The 19,987-nt window shown below is 33.5% G+C and overlaps 1 protein-coding gene across 1 annotated transcript in view; it reads left to right on the top strand.

The window, feature by feature from the left end:
* The window catches only part of LOC111148425 (solute carrier organic anion transporter family member 6A1), a 109,710-nt gene that overhangs the window by 76,715 nt on the left and 13,008 nt on the right, over window positions 1-19,987 (top strand). Inside the window, exon 10 of the mRNA XM_022504951.1 lies at window positions 15,743-15,930. Within this exon, the coding sequence (XP_022360659.1) occupies window positions 15,743-15,930 (188 nt within the window). The remainder of the gene's footprint in view (window positions 1-15,742; window positions 15,931-19,987) is intronic.

Here is a 19,987-nt window from a genome sequence, read left to right as displayed (position 1 = left end):
GCAATTTGGAGTGAGCTGAAATGAGAAGGCAAACGTTATGTCTAACTGTTTCCCTGATCTCTGGGGAGGATTGCAGTCAACCCCAACAGGCCTTCTAAATTAGAAACCTGACCCTCAGACAGCTCCTTTTAAAAATACTCAAATAGGCCTCTTTCAGGGAAAATGTGAAAGATGGGTATTTTTTCTTGCTCCCTCTGCACTGAGCCCTGTGGAAATAGCTGGTTAAGAACTGTTTCTTGGAAGGGCCTGGGTGTCTCAGTCCTTAGGCATCTGCCTTCGGCTCTGGTCATGATCCCGGGTCCTGGGATAGAGCCATCTCTCTCTCTCTCTCTGTGTCAAATAAACAAATAAAATCTTAAAAAAAAAAAAAAAAAGAAGAAGAAGAAAAAAAAAGGAAAAGAACTGTTTCTTTGTTTGCTACAGTACTGTGGAACTCTGCTAGGGGCATTGTGATCGGCCCCTGAATACATGTTAAATTAGAAGCCTGGCCCTCAAGTGGTGACTTTTAAATTATGCAGATAGACCTCTTTCAGGCAAAGATAGAGATGAGCATTTTTTTGCGTTCTCTTTCTGTGCTGAGCCCTGGGGGGTGGGGGGCGGGGATAGCCATGGTGAGTCTGCAGAGACCATTGAATGTTTCTTCTTTGCCACAATCTCATGGATCTGTGGATGCAAGCCCCATTGGCTTTTGGAGCTAAGTGTTTTGGGTGCCTACCACTTGGTGTGAGTCTTAAAAGTTGTCGCAATAGATGTGGGGTCCATACTCTTCACTCCTTAGGGAGAGGTTGCTAGTTGGGTGGTCCTTCCTGAATATCAGGCACTGTGCCTGGGGAAGGGATTATGGTAAAAGTATGTCTCAGGTTTTCCTCCCTGTTTCAGTGTGGGTGATGGAATTTTCTCACTTGCCCAATGGGTAGGAGGGATTCAGCTCGTTTTGGATTCTTTTCAGTGGAATTTCTCTGTGTGGCTATAGATTTTGTGTCCTTGGGAGGAGGTCAGTTCTGGAGGTCCCTATGTCATCATCTTGGACTGCAACCAAGAATAATAAAATAAATAAATAAAATAATAAAAAATAATAAAAAAGAATAATCTTTTCAGCAAATGATACTAGAAAAACTGAACATGTACATGCAAAAAAAAAAAAAAAAGAAGCAGAAGAAGAAGAAGAAAAGAAAAAAAAGAAAAAAATTCTAGAGACAGACTTACATGCTTCACAAAAATTAAATCCAAACTAACTAAAAATGGATGATAGACTTAGATATAAACACCAAACTATAAAACTTCTGGAAGATAAAATAGGATAAAATCTAGATAACCTTGGTTTTTGTGATGATATTTCAGATACAATACCAAAAAAGGAAGTATGAAAGAAAAAAAAAAGATATGTTAAATGTCATTAAAATTAAAATCTTACTCTGTGAAAGACACTGTTAATAGAATTAAAAGACGCACAAATTGGGAGAAAAATACCTATTTGATACAGGACATATCCAAAATATTTAAAGAACTCTTAAAACTCATCAGTTTACAGAGAAACAACTCAATTGCAAATGGCCAAAAGGTCTGAACCTTCACCTCACTAAGGAAGATGTGCAGGTGCTGATAAGCACATGAACATACGTTCAGTATTATATGCCCTCAAGGACCTGCGACTTAAAACAACAATGAGATGCCACTACACATCTGTTGAAATGGCTGAAATCCAAGAAACTGACAAAACCAAATGCTAGCAAGGATGTGAAGTAAAAAAGACTCACATTTGCTGCTACTGGAAATATAAAATGGTAAGTCACTTTACCAGTTTGGCAGTTTCTCACATCGCTACACATAGCTTTTCCATACAATTCAGCAATTGTGCTTTCTGGTATTTACTCAAAGGAATTGGAAACTTACGTTCACACAAAAACCCGTCAGTGAATGTTAATAGCATCTTCATTCATAATCACTAAAATTGGAAACAATCAACGTACCTTTCGGCCGTTGAATAGATAAACTATAGTACACCATACACAGAATATTATTCAGTGATAAAATGAGCTATCAAGCCACAAAAAGACATGGAAGAACCTTAGATGTATATCTTGCTAAGTGAGAGAGACAGTATGGAGGTTACATATTATATGATTCCAACTATAAGACATTCTGGAAAAGGCAAAATTATCGGCAAAATTGCATATTTGATTTGGGCTTTTTAAAAAATATCTTCTGGGGGTGCCTGGATGGCTCAGTCAGTTAAGCATCTGTCTTCAGTTCAGTCATGATCCCAGGGTTCTGGGATCGAGTCCCACATTGGGCTTCTTGCTCTGCAGGAAGTCTGCTTCTCCCTTTTCCTCTGCCCCTCCCCCCGTTTCTGTTCTCTCTGTCAGATAAATAAATAAAACCTTAAAAATTTCTATTTAATCTTTTGAACATATAGAATACTGATGTAATAACTGATATAAGATCAATTGTGAAAAAATGTACCACACTAAGGCAACTTACTACTAATTGCTGAAACTGTGTGTTGAAGGAGAAAGAGGTATATGGTAACTCTATGCTCAATTATTCTGTAGACCTAAAATTGTTCAAATATATAGTTTATAAATCAGAATATAATAATCTAAAATTATTTTGAACTATAGGTACTTTTTCAAATGATTTATAATATAAAGTAAGACCCTTTGGCTTCATTCTAAATTTATATTTGGAAATTGTTCTGGGCTTTCACTTCCAGCCAGGATGGGATAACAGATTTCCTCTCCTACCAAAACAACCAAAAATTTGACAAAATTGAAACAGTGGTTTTCAAGATATTGGAATCAGTCACTGAAGGACAGTGGTACATGAGATGAGAAACATTCAAGATGAGCCCTGCAATTCCTCCAGCTTACTGCCTTAGCAGAGTTTTAAGGTCGTAGCACAGGGAATGCGAATGAGACAGATTCTGGCTGATTGCCTGAATTGAGGACATTGAACTGAGAGTTCAGAGAGACCAATAGAGCTAGGGTTCACAGGCTTGTATACTAGAGGACATACCTGTAGAAGACTCTCTTATGTATTCAGTAAAGTGGTAACTAGTAACTAGGCTATGTTTGAAGAAAGTTATTGAGTCTAAGTCCACCAAGAGAATGAGAATTACAGTGTACACCACTCATATAGAATTGTCAATAATATCTGTTCTCATCAGTCAAATTGAAAGTTCAAAAATCACAGTTGTAAAGTACACAGAAGAATCTTGTCTCAGCAGTGGGTGATAATTAATTCTAAACCGAGTACTACTCTCACTCTTCCTGTCAAATCTGCCTACCAGCTAAGAAAGATAAAAGTGTATCTGAGTAAATCAGCTGCATTTCAGAATAAAGTGTAAAAATAGTCACAAAAATACAAAAATAGTCAACATTCAACATTGAAATTTACAAGGTCCAATATCCAGTAAAATGTTGTAAGAAATTCAAAGCAGCAGGAAAATACAACCCATAAGAAGAAGCTAAATCAGTTGATCAAAACAGACCCATAGCTGACGGATGTTATTATCAGAGTTAACACAGTTACTATATTAGTATTCCATATGTTCAAAAAGTTAAGTAAAAGATATTTTTAAAAACCCAAATTGAGTATATAGAAACAAAAAACCAGGAACTCTGAGGAAAATACTATGTATGAGAACAATGACAGATTAGACATTGCAGAAGATTTAATAAATTTGAAATTAATAACAGCTAACATCCAATGGAAAACACAGAGAAAATACAATTAACAAAAATGAAGCATCAGTGAGTTGGACAAGTTCAGTGGCCAACCATATGTACAGCTGGAGTCTCCAAAGGAGGGGCCTTGGGGAAAAAAAAAATTGAAGAAATTATGTTCAAGTTTTAAAAATTTCATGTAAGCTGTAAACCTACAGAACAGACCCGGGAAACTGAGCAAACCCTCAGAACAAGAAACACGAAGAAAATTATATCATGCTACATAATAATCTAATTGCTCAAAATGAGTGTAAAGAAAAAATCTTAAAAGCAGTTAGGAGTGGGAAAAATACATTATATACAAACGACCAAAGATAAGAGTAACAGAGGGTTGTGGAAAGGGACGTGGGTGGGGGGTTGACATAACTGGGTGATGGGCATTAAAGAAGGCACATGATATGATGAGCACTGGGTGATACACTCAACTAATGAATCATTGAACATTATACGTCAAAAACTAATGATTGCTATACCTTGGCTAACTGAATTTAAGTTGAAAAAAAGAAACAATGCAGATAAGAAGACAGTAGGATAATATTTTAGAAGTACTGAAAGAAAAAAGTCAACTAATCATTCTATACCAAGTCAGAATGTCTATAAACAATGAAGGAAAAATAATTTACACATAAATAATGTAAGTAGTATTTGAACAACAGACTTACACTAAATGAAATATCTAAAAATGTCTTTCTGGATGAAATAAAATGATACCAGATAAGAATATGAACTACACAAAGCAAAGAAGAGGAAAAGAAATGGTAATTTATAGGTATTTTTTCTTATTTAAATCTCTTTTAAAATAATTATTTAAAATAGATAAACATAATATGGGTTTACTCGAAGTGCCATAAATCACATGTTGGTAGACTGTGTTAAGCTAAAGATGTATAATATACATGCTGAAGCATCGTAAAATAACAGAATCACAGCTAGTAAGCCAAGCTGACACATAAATTAAAATAGAATTTTATAAAAACATTGTTTAGTCTCAAATTAGGCAAAAAAAAAAAAAAAAGAAAAAAGAGAACAAAGAAAAGATAAGAAAGAAAACAAATAGAAAGGATAGATTCAAATCTAAAAGTAGTGCTAATTGCATATAATGTCAGTAAAAAGGCCGAAAATTTCCAAGTTGATAAAAAAAAAAGCAAGACCCATTTATATATGTTGTATAAAAGAAATGTGCTTCAAATCTACACAAGTAGATTATGAGTAAAAGGATGGGAAAGGATGTATCATATTAACAGTAATCTAAAGAAAGCTGGAGTATAATAGTAGACAAAGCAGATTTGGGAGAAAATAATATTAGCAGGAATAAAGAAGGTGATTATGTAATGATAGAGTGATCAATTCATCAAGAATTGAAACAATTCTTAATGTTATGAACAAAATAAAAGAGCTTTAAAATATGTGAAGCAAAAACTTAGACACTGCAAGTAGAAATATAAAAATCCACAAAAACAGTCAGATATTTTCATACTCTTCTCTAAATAATAGAAATAGGCAAAAGTGAGGATACAAAAGATTTGAATAACATTAACAACCAACTTCACATAATTGATGTTTGTAGACTATTTCGCCTATCAAAGAATACACATTCTTTTTAATAGTACAGGAAACCCAAAGTAAAGCATATTCTGTAAAGCAAGTCTCAGTAAATTTAAAGGATTAAATCATATAATGGAATTATATTTCTGACCATGATGAAATTAAATTAGAGGCATATTAATAAAAAAAGATTTCTGAAAAAGTCCTGAATATTTGGAAACTGAATAACAGACTTCTAAATAACTTGTGTTCAAATAATTTCTTCAGAAGAAAAATTGTAAAGTATTTTGAAGCGAATGAAAATGAAAACACAAGTAACAAAACTTATAGAATGTCGCTAAGGCACTAAAAAAATGTTTTATTTATTTGACAGAGAGAGAGAGATCACAAGTAGGCAGAGAGGCAGGCAGAGAGACAGGCTCATGCGGGGCTCGATCCCAGGACCCTGAGATCATGACCTGAGCCAAAGGCAGAGGCTTAACCCACTGAGCCACCCAGGTGCCCCTAATCAGGTCAAATTTTGAGGAGACTGATAAAATTGCTAAACCTCTAGACAGAGAAAACTACCACTATTAAGAGTTAGAGTTCTGATGTGATGTTTTTATAGATTCCACCAGTATTAAAAGGATAGTAAGGTGATGTTATAAACAACTTATGCACATAAATCTGACGGCTTCCATGAAATGGGTAAATCCTTCAAAGGACACAAACTCATATAAAAGAAAAAAACTATGTGTCTAGTAAGTAAATCAGATTTGTACTTAAATACTTTCTGACAAAGAAAATTCCAGGCCCAAATGGTTTTACTGAGAACTAAACCAAATATTTAAAGAATATCTGACTTTACACAAATTTTTTTCAGAAAATTGAAAAGGAGTGTATACTTTTCAACATATTCTATAAAACTTGCATTACCTTTATTTCAAAGGACAAAAGACATTGTAAGAAAAGAAAACTATAGACCTATTTCTCTCATGAACATAGATTCAAGAACTATTTAAAAATTCTGGCAAATTGAACCCAATAGTATAGAAAAAGGAAAATAAATTATGATCAAGCACAATTTATCAAGGGAATGTAAGGTTGCTTTAATATTTGAAAGCCAACTGATATCATCCACATATTAATAAACTAAAAATGAAAAAACCCATAATCACAATAGATGTCAAAAAGCTCCACAGTGAAGTGCAACATCTATTCCTTATAAACTAGGAAACTAGGAATGGAAGGGAAGTGTAAAAACATACAGTTAACACTATACTTCGTGATTATTGTGGAATGAATGTGTTTACCCTCCCACTAAATTCATGTGTTGAAGCCTTAATCTCCAATGTAATAGTGTCAGGAGGTGGAGCCTTAAGGAGATCATTAGGTTTAGATAAGTTCCTGAGGGTAGACCACCCTCCCCCTGATGATGGAGGTTAGTGTCCTTATAAGAAGGGGAATAAACCAAAGATTTCCCTCAATTTGCCATGTGAGGATACCTTGAGAAGGTGATGGTCTGTAATCTGGGAAGGGAGCCCACACCAGATACCGTGGGGAATAAATGTTTGTTGTTTAAACTACCCAATATATAGTATTTGTTACAGGAGTCTGAGCAGACTAAGACAATGATGAAACATTGAATAACCAGGAGTATAATAAGAATATCTACTTCCAGTACTTCTATATTAACATTATTGTGGATGTTCTAATCATTGCAATACTGTACGAAAAGGAAAGAAAAGGCATCCTGATAAGAAAAATAGAAGTAAAATTGTGTTTATTTGAAGGTGACAAAATTACTTCTGTATAAGAAGATCCAGAACCTACTATAATTTAAAAAATGAGTTTAGGGGCACTTGGGTGGCTCAGTGGGTTAAGCGTCTGCCTTAGGCTTGGGTCATGATCCCAGGGTTCTGGGATCCAGCCCAGCAACTGGCTCCCTGCTTAACAGGGAGCCTGCTTCCCCTTCTTGCTTTGCTGTTCCCCCTGCTTGTGCTCTCTCTGACTTGCTGTCTTTCTGTCAAATAAATTAAAAATCTTAAAAAAAAAATGACTTTGGCAAGTTTGCAGGACACAAGATCAACATGCAAGAACTTACAGTATTTCTACATACAACCTACAAATAAGCAGAAATTAGTGTAAAAAATAACACCGTTAACAGTATTAAGAAAAAAGAAATACTATAGAAGAAAAGATCATTATACAAGAAACTATGGCGTTTTTATATACTACGTACAAACAACTGGAAATTGATAATACACAAAAATGCCATTAGCATTAGTATCAAGAAGAAGAAATACTTAAGGGCAAATATAAGATGTGAAAGCCCTACTCATAATTACTACAAAATATTCCTGTACTAAATTAAAGACCTAAATTTTTAAATAGATATCCCATGTTCATGGGTTGGAAGACTCAATATATTAAGAAGTTAATCCTCCCCAAGCTGATGTGTGTATTCAGTGTGATCACAATCAAAATCCCAACAGGCTTTCTTTTTTAGATACCATACAATAACTCAAATTCATACAATATACAAAGGACCTAGAAAAATAAAAAAACGATTCTGATGAAAAATGGAGGACAAACACTATTTGATTTCAAGAGTTATTAGCTAATGTAATAAAGAAAATAGTATTGGTATAAATATAGACAGATATATCAGTGTAAAGAATAGAGAATCCAGAAATAGGCCCACATGTAAATGGATAATTTATTTTTGATAGGATGCATGGGCAATTTTTTCTTTTTAATTTGACAGACTGAGATCACAAGTAGGCAGAGAGGCTGTCGGGGGCGGGGGGGAAGAAGGCTCCTGCTGAGTAGAGAGCCTGATGCGGGGCTCGATTCCAGGACCCTGGGATCATGACCTGAGCCGAAGGCAGAGGCTTAACCCACTGAGACACCCAGGTGCCCTGGATACGTGGCCAATTTAGTGGAGAACATATAGTCATTTTAACAAATGATGATGGAACAAATAGATATCTATATGTAGACAAATGAACTTTGGTCCCTATCATGCAGCACATAAAATAGTTAAAATGGATTGTAGATGTGACTATAAAATACAAAATACCAAGAATATAGGAGAATATCTTGTAAACTGGGGCTCAGCAAAGTTTTCTTAGATAGGCACCAAATATATGATCCATAAAGAAATACATTGATTAATTGGTCTACATCAAAATAAAATATTTCTGCTCTTTGAAAGACCCTGTTAAGGGAATGAAAAAACAAGCCAGAGATTGTGAGAAGATATTTGAAAATCAGATATCTGATGAAGGACTTGTTTCCAGAATATATAAAGAAATTTCAATGCTTAATAATAAGAAAATAAAACACAAATGGGCAAAAGGTTTAAACAGACATTTAACCAAATATATACAGATGAGAAATAAGTATATGGAAAGATGGCCAACATCACTAACCATCAGGGAAAGGAATATTAAAAGCCACAATATGAATCTACTATATTTTTGTTAGAATGTCTAAAATTAAAAAGACTGTGGGCATCCGGGTGGCTCAGTTGGTTAGGCATCTGCCTTCGGCTCAGGTCTTGATTGAGCCCCACATTGGGCTCCCTGCTCAGAAGGTTCCTTCTGCCCCTCACCCCACTTGTTCTCTCAATCTCTCTCTCTCTCTCTCTCTTTCAAATGAATACACTAAAAAAAAATCTTAAAAAAAAGACTAATTATACTAAATGTTGGTGAGGAATGTAGAAAACAGCTAAAACTCTTATACACTGCTGATGAAAATATAAAATAGCACAACCAAATTGGAAAAGTGATGGTTTCTCAAAAAGTTACATGAACACCTACTGTATGATCCTACTCCTTAGTATTTACCCAGGAGACATGGAGACATATCATTATACAAAGACCATATAAAGAATAACTGCATGAAAGAAGGCAGACAAAGACAGTGTACATACTGTATGATTCCATTTCATAAAATGCTATAAAATTCAAATTAATGAATAACGGCAGAAAATACATCAGCAGATGCCAGGGGACAGAGGTATTTACAAAGGGGCACAATGAAATTTTGGAGGTGATGATTGTTTGTTAACATGATTGTGGTGATGATTTCACAAGTGTATACATATATTAAAAAAGTTCAGGTTGTAAACTTTATTGTATATGTTGAGTATGCTTCAATAAACTTGATAAAAAGAAATTAATTTAAATAACCATATGTTTATGGATTTCATTGATATCCTGATATCTACGTTAATAAGTATAATACTGTGGTATAATTACATTAAATCTCTTTTTTTACAGAACAGGACAGTTGGGAAACCTGACAGCTCCTTGTAATTCTCACTGTAGATGCTCATCTTCATTTTATTCTGTTATCTGTGGAAGAGATAATATTGGATATTTTTCTCCTTGCTTTGCAGGCTGTACACTATTTAAAACATTAAATGATGGCAAGGTAATTATTTTTTATTATGCTTCTCCCTCTGGCTGGTCTTTGTGAGGGGGAGAGAGCAAGAGAGATCTTTATTTATTGTGACCAATGGGCATCATGCTACCCCCATAGCAAGCAATAGTGTCTTTTTTTTTTAAATAATGTCTTTTGTTATTTATACACCTACATAAAAATATGTTTTTTCCTGTTATATACAGGTCACTTTTTTAAAATAGCATATTAGCATACCTGACCAACTCTGGTTCCTCATAGTCAGGTTTTCACCAGTGTATGACTTAATACTATATCTTCAATTGTTTTTAATGAATATCAATATAAAAAAGATTACATACACTTTAAAAATATCTCTTCTTAAATGTTACAGTATATGTTTTAAATGATAATTTAAGTCTTTAAAATATATTACTATGGAAAACGTTAAGTGAAATAGAATATAGGAAAGCATACTGAACTCCTATATGTCCATTACCTCTCTTCAGCAACTTATTAACTTAGGGAGAATCTTAACTTTATATTCCTTCCAACTTCCTCTCCTCCATTTCAGTTTGAAAAAAATAAATGACCTTTTTAAATGCTTATGTTTTCACTACAGTATAAAGCCTAATTGTTTGACCTCTGTGTTTTGATCCCATGTGATATTCAAGAGCTAAAACAGCCATCCACCATAGATTTCCTTCTTTCCTTTCTTGGGGGATTCTCTTTTAGGGAATCCTTAGGGATTTTTTTCTTTTTCATAAAAGTCTTTATAATCTTCTTGCATTTGTCTAAGGAGTAACTAACTCAATGAGTAGCAGTGATAGAAGTAATCCACAAAATTGTCACTCAATCTGTGTGGTAACATTTGATACTGAGTAAAATTGCAAGAAGAATAAAATATTTTTGACAAATATTAAAGCTGTTAGAAATTATCCAGAATTAGCCTTGATAGAATTAATGGTTCTGAAGGGAAGTGGAAAATAGCCGAAGCTATTAATAGAATTTGATTAATACAATTTGGTATGGATAGAATGATTAATAGATGATTAATGATTAATGCAATTTGATATGGATGGAACTGATGAATAGATAAAATGTGCTTTAATTTCAAATGGGAAATAATTGTTACCAATATAAATATTATAAATTATAAATAATTTTATTAAACAAATATTTAATAATTTCATTAAATAATTTAATTTTATTAAATTTTATTAAATGACAAATAAAAGAAATAGTATATATAAAAAGTAATTTTGTATATAAATGATGTAAATGGAATTCCCGCCATTGAAAATATTTTTTCAGTCAAAGTATGTCTACTTTGAAATAATTCTGATTAAGAGGCACCTGAGTGACTCAGTCGGTTAACTGTGTAGGTCTTAATCTCAAACTCAGGTCTCCCCCTCAGGGTTCAAGCCTTATGTTGCGCTCCTAGTTAAAAAAATTTTTTTTGCTCTGAAATAATTCTGATTAAATGTTTATATTTAAAACATCAGAGTAAAAGTGAATTAGAATTGGATGTTCTTCAAATACACTTATGAAAAAATATTGAGTGGTAGAAAATACTTTATCTCTAAAGATTTCTAATTTTCCTTAGAAAATTAGAGCCTTACTAAAACTGAAAATAGGTATCTGTTCTTCATACTGCTAATATTCCTGGGCAGTTTTGTATCATTGACATCCATATGCATTTTTCTCTATCTGTGCTACCAAAGATCTTCAAATTTCCTTAATATAGATACTAAAGAAATCTTGGACTTTACTTCATGCTCTTGTCACTCAGACTAGGTTTTTTTTCAGCTGATATAGCTTGCATTTTAAATATCAGGATCATGGTGCTTTTCCCAAAGATTGCTCTATTATAACAGGAGTGTCATTCTAATTATCTATGAAGGGGGTATTAATCTCGCCCAAAACATTAAGAATTATAAGAAGCCAGGCTTTAAAATCTCCTTCCATTGGCACATCCTTAGAATATTTTAACTTCATTTACTCACTTTCCACCTTAGTTTTATTTTTATCATCTACTGTATTTCTTCATGTATTTTAAATGATATGAACTATTATTACTGTTTTGTAAAGTCAGTATACACTTATATTTACCCATTTCCTTGCATTTCCATGTTTTCATATGAGATTACTTTCTTTCTTCCTGAAGAACCATATTTCACCTTCACTTCTGAAAAAACAGAACAGAACAAAACAAAACAAAAAACAAAAACTGTTTCACTGGGTCTGGAATTCTATATTGGCAGTGATCTGCCCACCCCCAATCTTGCCACCCTGGAATTTAAAAGATGCCATTTGATTGTCGTATATCTCTTACTGCTTGGTGGCTATTAAGATTTTCTTTTTGTTTTTGGTTCTCAGCAGTTTTACTTTGATAGTCCTAGATTGGATTTTCATTACACTTATTTTGCTTGGTTTTCGCAGAGCATCTTTGGTCAGTAGATTTATGTGGTTCTGTTTGAAAATTCTCAGCTTACTCTCTTCTCTTTTTTGTGGGCAGTGGGGAACCATAAGTTAATTTACTGTTGCTACCTGACAAATTACCACAGGCTTAGCGTCTTTAAATAATTCTGTTTATTTCACAGTTCTAAGGTCATATGTCCAGACGCCATGACCGGGTGCTTTGTTGAGTGTCACAGACTGAAATCTGGGTGTTGGTTGGGCTGTACTCCTTTCTGGAGGCTCTGGGGAAGATTCTGCTTCCAAGTTCATTCAGGTTATTGGCCATTCTGTTGTTTTGAGATGTAAAGAATGAGGTCTTTGTTTCCTTGCTAGCTGTCAACTGAAGACCAATTTTAGCTCTTATAGGCTACCCCCATTCTTTACTGCATGATTGCCTTTGTCTTCAAGGCTGAAACAGATGGTCACTCCTACGTCACATGCTTTGAATCTCTAATTTCAGAAAAATCCCAGTACTTTTCAAGGCTTACCTAGTTAGGTGAGGTTTATCCTCTCTCTTTTATAGTCATCTATACCACATAACATAATTTACTAAGGGGAGAAAATTTCAGCAATTCATAGTCCTCAGAATCATGCAGGCTTATGCAATGGGGGTGAGAATCTTAGGTGGCGTCTTAGAATTCTACCTCACACCCATTACAAATAGGCTTTCCGCTGTGTTTACTCACCATGTTTTTCAGTTCTAACATTTATGTTTTTGTAGGATGCAAAACCCTAGTGAAATTCCACATCATTTAAAATATTTTATCCATTTCCCCCTCTCTTTCCTGGAAATTATTAATCATTGCTATTTTAACTTTCTTACTGTTAGGTGCGTTATGTGGATCATCCATGAGTCTTACTTGTATTTGTTCTTCTCTTAATGATAAGCCAATTATTTTATCTCCCAATAAAATTTTACAATTGTCTATTTCTCTGTTTTAGCTTCATGCATTTTTAGACTCTTATATGTATACACATTGATAATTGTTACATCTCATTACTTAGTTACTTTCATCTTTATTAAGTGTCTTTTTCCATCCCTGGTAATTGTCTTTGTCTTTACATCTGTATTTTATTTTTAAAATTTTTAAAAATTTATTTATTTATTTATTTATTTATTTATTCATGAGAGACGGAGAAACAGGGGCAACAGGAGAAGCGGGCTTCTCATGGAGCAGGGAGCCCAATGTGGGGCTCAATCCCAGGACCCTGGGATCATGACCTGAGCCAAAGGCAGATACCTAACCAGTTCAGCCACCCAGGTGCCCATTAACATCTATATTTTAAATAGTCACTTTAGCTTTCTCTTGCTGACTGTTTCCATGTATATCTTATTTCATCATTTTATGTTCCAACTATTTGTGTCTACATTTAAAGTGTTTCTTATAGTCAGCATGTAATATGGTTTTGCTTTTTCTTCAATGCTGCTAATCTATTTTTTTTTAAGATTTACTTATTTATTTGAGATAGAGAAAAAGAGTGTGTGCAAGTGGGGGGAGGGGCTGAGAGGGAGGGAGAGAATCTCAGACTCCCCCCTAAGTGAGGAGCCTGACATAAGTCTGATCTCAACCCCCTGAGATCATGCATAACCTGAACTGAAATCAGAATTGGACGCTTAACCAACTGAGCCATGCAGGAGACCATCTGCTAAATCTCTTTTAATTGAAGTTTTCTTCTACTGGAATTTATTGCAATTATTGATATAGTGGATTTGGATCTACCTTCTTCTTTTTTTATTATTTGAATTGAATATATTTTACTATTTTATTTTAATGTAACTTTTGGCATTTTGATTATATTGCTTTGAATATGACTCCATGGTCCTTCAACCCTTCCAGGGCCAAATATCTTGTGGTTCTACCGTTTGCTCACTAAACCTTCTTCGTATTTTCATTTTGCCCTTTGTCAGCCTAGGTTCTATTGTCTGCAACCATTTATTATGCATTTATCTTTTGTCTAAATTTCAGGTCCACTTTTCATTGTTCTCTATATTCCTCATTGTTCAAGGAGAGAATGAACTACAGGATGAGAGCATCCTTGGCTTCTGACTGGGTTAAGTTAATAAAAAGTTCTAATAGAAAATCAGCTCAAGTCATGATCTCAGGGTTGTGAGATCAGACCCATGTCAAGCTTCTCACTCAGTGGGGAGTCTGAGATTCTCTCCCTCCTTCTCTACCCTCCCCACCACTTGCAAACACTCTTTTTCTCTCTCTCAAATAAATAAGTAAAAAAAAAATTTTTTTTTAACCTGGAATATACTTTTTTCAGACAACCACAAGGCTCACTTCCTTATCTTCTTCAAATCCCTGCTCAAATATTACTGCATCACTGAGACATTCCCTAATCATGCTAAATTCACTTCTATAATCTCTATATTTTTTCCTTGCTTTATTTTTTCCTCCAAAAGTATTTGTCACCGTGTGTTTCATTATAAAGTGGTTTTTTTAAAATTACCTGTCTTATCCAAGTTATCTACGTGATGGCAGGGATTTCTTTTGTATTGTTTACTGTGTTTTCCCAGCACCTAGAATGGTGTTTGGCACATGGGCACTAAAAAGAATATGGTGGAATAAATTAATTACAATTTGAATATTTGGATATTTCCAGTTGTTATCTAACAGATCTAGCAATCACATAACAACTGCCCCAAAGAATCCGACATGATTTTGAATCACAGTTTTATGAATCACTCAAATTCAAGTCATCTTTTTTCCTCTTATTCTTTAACTGGTAACCTAGTTCCATATTTCTGGTGAATTTATTGTTATTTTTTTAAAGTTAGAATATTTTCAGTAGACTAGTAAGTTGCTAACTAGTCTCTGTATCACCAAGCTCTGTTTAGTTCTTCTTAGAAAATATTACCTATTCATTTTCTTTGATTTATCAACACTACAACAACAACCCCAAATTGTCATTCGGGGCTACATTGTGACTTTAATAAACTCTAGACTCTTTTGCCTTTGTAAGCCCCTTCCCTCACTTAAAAAAAAAAAAATAGTGTAAAATTTCATGGTATGGAGACAAGTGTGATCCCAGCTGGATTCATTTATTTATTCATTATTATTATTATATTCATTTTTCCTTTAGTTTTAGGAGACACTAAAACTCAAACATCTGATTGGGCCCTTAAAGTATTGTGGACCTTAGCCATTGTGCCTACTACTTTGCCTAATAGATAACAGCCCTCATCATTACATACAAAAGTCTTATCTTTTTCTCACGGTTCCAAAACATTTACAGTTGGGTAACTGTCCATTTTTCAAGTCTCAGCTAAAAATCCACTTTATTCATTATCTTAATTGTCCTCATTTTATACAACTCTCCAAGAATTATTTGTGCAAATGAATGTAAATACCTTTGGTGAAATTTTTTTAGATTAATAGAATTTATCCAAAAAAAAACTCTAGTTACACACACATGCACACACATTTTGCTACATAAAATACCTAGGGCTTATCATTAACATTTTATTTCTAATAATGAATGGCAGAGTTAATGTAAGAATATTGACTCATAAAACTAGCTAGTGTCCCTGCAGTTGTTGATTTTATTTCATTTTGCAATAACAGGAGTATTGCTTTATGACTATATTTCTAAAAGATCCTTTCTTATTTTCATTTTCCTAGGCATACTACAATTGTTCTTGCATTCAAGAAGGATTAACAACCTCAGATGAGCAAGGTGATTTTATTGATGCTAGACCTGGGGCATGCAATACAAAGTGCTATAAATTGCCTTTGTTCATTGCTTTTATCTTCTCTACAATTTTATTTTCTGTTTTATCTAATACACCATGCACCCTGACCATCCTTCGGTATGTATATATTATTCAAAATCATTGTTCATTTAATGCACGAGAAAGCCAATTTTAGGAAGATTTTAGAATATTGCTATAAATGATTTACTCTTCTGTTTTGAGGTAGCAACTGTAAGAAAGGAAATTGCTATATTATCGAAATTCATATATTTGCTTATTTCTCTGTTTGAACTAATTTTATTTGCTTAAAGTTTATAACTATCACATTTAGGTTCAATTAAATTTAACTTACAATGTGGTAACTTCTTATATAGGAAAATTGTTACATTGTCAAAATTCATGTATATGTTCTAATTTTTTATTTTATCTAATTCATTTACATATAGCATATAGATAACACATTTAGCTTATCTTTAAAACTACTTGATTAACTTGATTCAATACACCTGGAAAACTCATAAATAGAAAATTCATAAATAGAAAATTCTTAATTATAACACAAATGTGATTTTAATGTTGATTCATTAGTTACAGGTATTTATTAAATATTTGTTTCTATATTAACCAATTTGATTATGAAAAAACATCAGTGTCATTAGCAAAGGAACATGACAACTTAAAAAATTGTGGAAAATCAGTACACAAGTTTTTCTAAATTAAAGCAACATTTGCTCTTATTTGTACTTTTTTTAAAAAATATTTTTAAAATTTATTTATTTGGCAGAGAGATCACAAGTAGGCAGAGAGGCATGCGCAGAGAGAGGAGGAAGCAGGCTCCCTGCCTAGCAGAGAGTCCTATGTGGGGCTCGATCCCAGGATCCTGAGATCATGACCCAAGCCGAAGGCAGAGGCTTAACCCACTGAGCCACCCATGTGCCCCTATTTGTACTTTCTGAATATGTGAAATACATTTAGTATTTCTTTTCATCATATTAGAAAAATAGTCATTTATTATTTTCAATTATTTTTTCAAGAGACTAGCATAAAACTTTAAGTCATGAGGATCAGTTTGTCCCTTGGGAAAACAGACTAGAAAACATAAATAAATGTATGCAAAAACGATTCTGAGAACTTGGGGACATGTGGTTTCTGCTTTCAATTAACTTGCAATTTAGATGGGAGACAAAAGTTGGACATACCGCTACAGTGAAGCAGCTTTTTTATCCATTCATCTGTGTTGGACTAAATTACAGGGGTCAGTAAGATATATGCCTTGCCTTCAAGTTGCTTAGAGTATAGGAGGAGAAAAAACACGTAAGTATAGTGGCCACTTAAAGGTGCCTTGATGGAAGCTTGGAGAGATTGACACGGGGAAATGTGGAAGAAATGGTCATTCTTATCTAGGATGATTGGGAAGTGCTTGTAGAAGGTATGGTGCTTGAACTGAGTTATGAAGATAAGTGCTTTGTTATAATGCAAGTAGATTAAGGGAAATTTCTTAATAGGAAAACTGAACAGTGAAAGTAGAGACAAAAATGTGTGAAATATCTTGGCAAGGAGTTTGTTATGACTGGAGTAGCATGATGGTAAATGAGACAGGGAGATTTGTATTCTATAAGGGTCTGATCATGGAAGGGTTTCCTTGCCATATTAACATGAATTATGGAAAGGAAATGAAATATGAAATATGAAGAGGATCTCAGGATTGACAGATCTCCTATATCTCTCCAGCATATATTTCTGCTCAGAAGGAGAAGGTCCCACCTTATAATGGAAGTTTTGGGATCACAACCTAAGTAGATAAGTCAAGGTAGACTCTCTCCAGAAAGAATGAAAGAAAAGGCCTGGAAAATGCCCAGGAGCTCCAGACATAGCAGATCTCAAAAAGTGCCAGCAAAATGTACCTTCTATAATTGAATGCATAACATTAGAAAGCAAGAAATATGAAGAGATCTCAGAAGCCCATGGCTTGCAGTAGAAGTTCTTTTGAGCTAGACCAGAATTGGAGAGGCACAGGAGGTAGAGCCATACATAGGAATCATAGTTTAGTCCTCCCCATGTCAACAGAGGAGATAACTTTAGTTTAGAAGCTTGGAAGCCCTGCTTTATGTTCCATTATCATAACCTGTCTCTAATTTAAGAAAGTTCATCTTATCATATTGTATAGCCTGGTTTCCACTTATTCAAGTGGAAAAGGAAAGGTTTCCGCCTTCATACAAAATAACCATAGTAAAAGAAATGAAACTTGTTAAACATTACTACACACAATGAAAACTCAATAGAATACTGTTACTGTGAATCAGATAAAAATATAAATGTAGCTATATGTAAGTTTAAGCTAAAAATAATTTAAAAAATATGGCCACAAAATGAGAAAATAGATAGATAAAAGTGGTTATGGAATGCAAACTAACAAAACTCAGGAAAGAAATTGAAAGGAAACAATTCAGAAATGTGAACAAAATTACAAAGCACACAGGGAAGTAAAGACAACATAGAAACCAACTGTGGTTGAGAAAGAGGGAGGGTGAGTCGGAGGGAAAAATGGAGAATATAGAATAAAAATAAGAAACAAGTATTAGAAAAAAAGGGACAAAAATAGAAGATAGGAAAAGAAGATCCAACATACACATAATTGAAGTTCCCAATGAAGAAAACCAAACAATCCAACAATAAATCTCAGGTTAAACTTTACTGAAATGATATTTAATAAATACTGAAAGAGTAAGCAATAATAATAAATAATGAATGTATACTGAAATATAAAATATTTACATATTAAAATGGCACATCAAGTTTCTAAGGAAACTGACTCAAAACAGTCAATGCTGAGATATATAATAGTAAAAATGTTGTATTTAGAGATGAAGAAATAGTTCTTTTGCCATCTAAAAAAAGAGGAAAGCAAAAAAATTTGGCACTGGATTTCTCAACAGCACATTCACCTCTACAAAACTAGAGAGACACTTAAAAGATTGCTGAGGAAAGAAAATATGAGTTAATTATTGTATCATCAACAAACTTCCTTACAATTATAAATAGTTTTGATGTGGCAGAACACAGGAAATGTTGTTATGAGATATTTCTTAAGAATTGACAGCAAGACAAGTTATAACTAGCCAAGACATGATTGGGAAAACTTTGATAAAAGGTCCATTGCAGATCATTAGCTATATTAAACTAACAGGTTTAACTGCTTATATTTAACTAATATATCTTCTAAATATAATTAATTTATGCTAGAACTAAGACAAATACTAAGCTGAGCATAAGGGTTACAAAACAGAATGTAATGTAATATGATTTGATAAGTAGAAATTATATAACAAAAATGGGTGAAGAAAACAGATCAAAAGAAGGACAAGCTTGTTGGATGCCTAATAGATAATAAATGAGGAGTCAAGGGAAATCAACTTTATAGACATTTTACTGAAACATAGTATATATTCAGAAGAGTGCATGTATCACTTGTATACAGTCTGGTGCATTTTTACAAAGTGAAGACACCAGTGCAACCACAATCCAGTTCAGGAAATCAATAATTATAAATATTCCAAAAATCCTTCCAGGAATAACTTCTTTCTTGTCACCAAGTCTTTCATTCCTTAAGGTTACCATTATCCTGACTTCTATGCTGAATAGATTAATTTGTTCTGTTTGTATTTTATGTGTATAGGAGATTATTGCACATAGTCATTTGTGTCTATATTGTGTTACTCAACAGTATATTTCTAAGAGTCAATATTGTTGCATGTGAAAGAAATTATCTTCATTGCCCTATAGAATTGCTGTCCCACTGTATATTCTAAAATAATGAAATGTTTTATATATCTGCAGTCCAAAATAGTGGTCTCTATCCACATGTATATGTTGAAGCACAATTAAGTTGAATGAGACACTGGACTTTAATTTTTATTTAGTTTTAGCTGACTTAAATTCAAGTAGGCATAAATAGTTAATAGTTACCATATTGTATAGCCTGGTTTATAGTAGTCCATTGTATGAATATACTAAAATTTGTCCTTTGTTCTATGGTTAATGTTTTCAGTTTTGGTCTGTTAGGATTGCTGTTTCCACGAACATTTTTGTACTTCGTTTTTGGGAAAAATATGAATACATTTCTATTGAATACATATTAAAAGAACAGAATTGCTGGGTTATAGGGTTTATGTAT

Source organism: Enhydra lutris, unplaced genomic scaffold (assembly GCF_002288905.1).
Source record: "Enhydra lutris kenyoni isolate GAN:26980312 unplaced genomic scaffold, ASM228890v2 scaffoldscaffold19, whole genome shotgun sequence".
Classification (NCBI taxonomy): domain Eukaryota; kingdom Metazoa; phylum Chordata; class Mammalia; order Carnivora; family Mustelidae; genus Enhydra; species Enhydra lutris.
The sequence above is the reverse complement of the archived record's forward strand: the minus strand, read 5'-3'. Positions and strand labels throughout refer to the sequence as shown.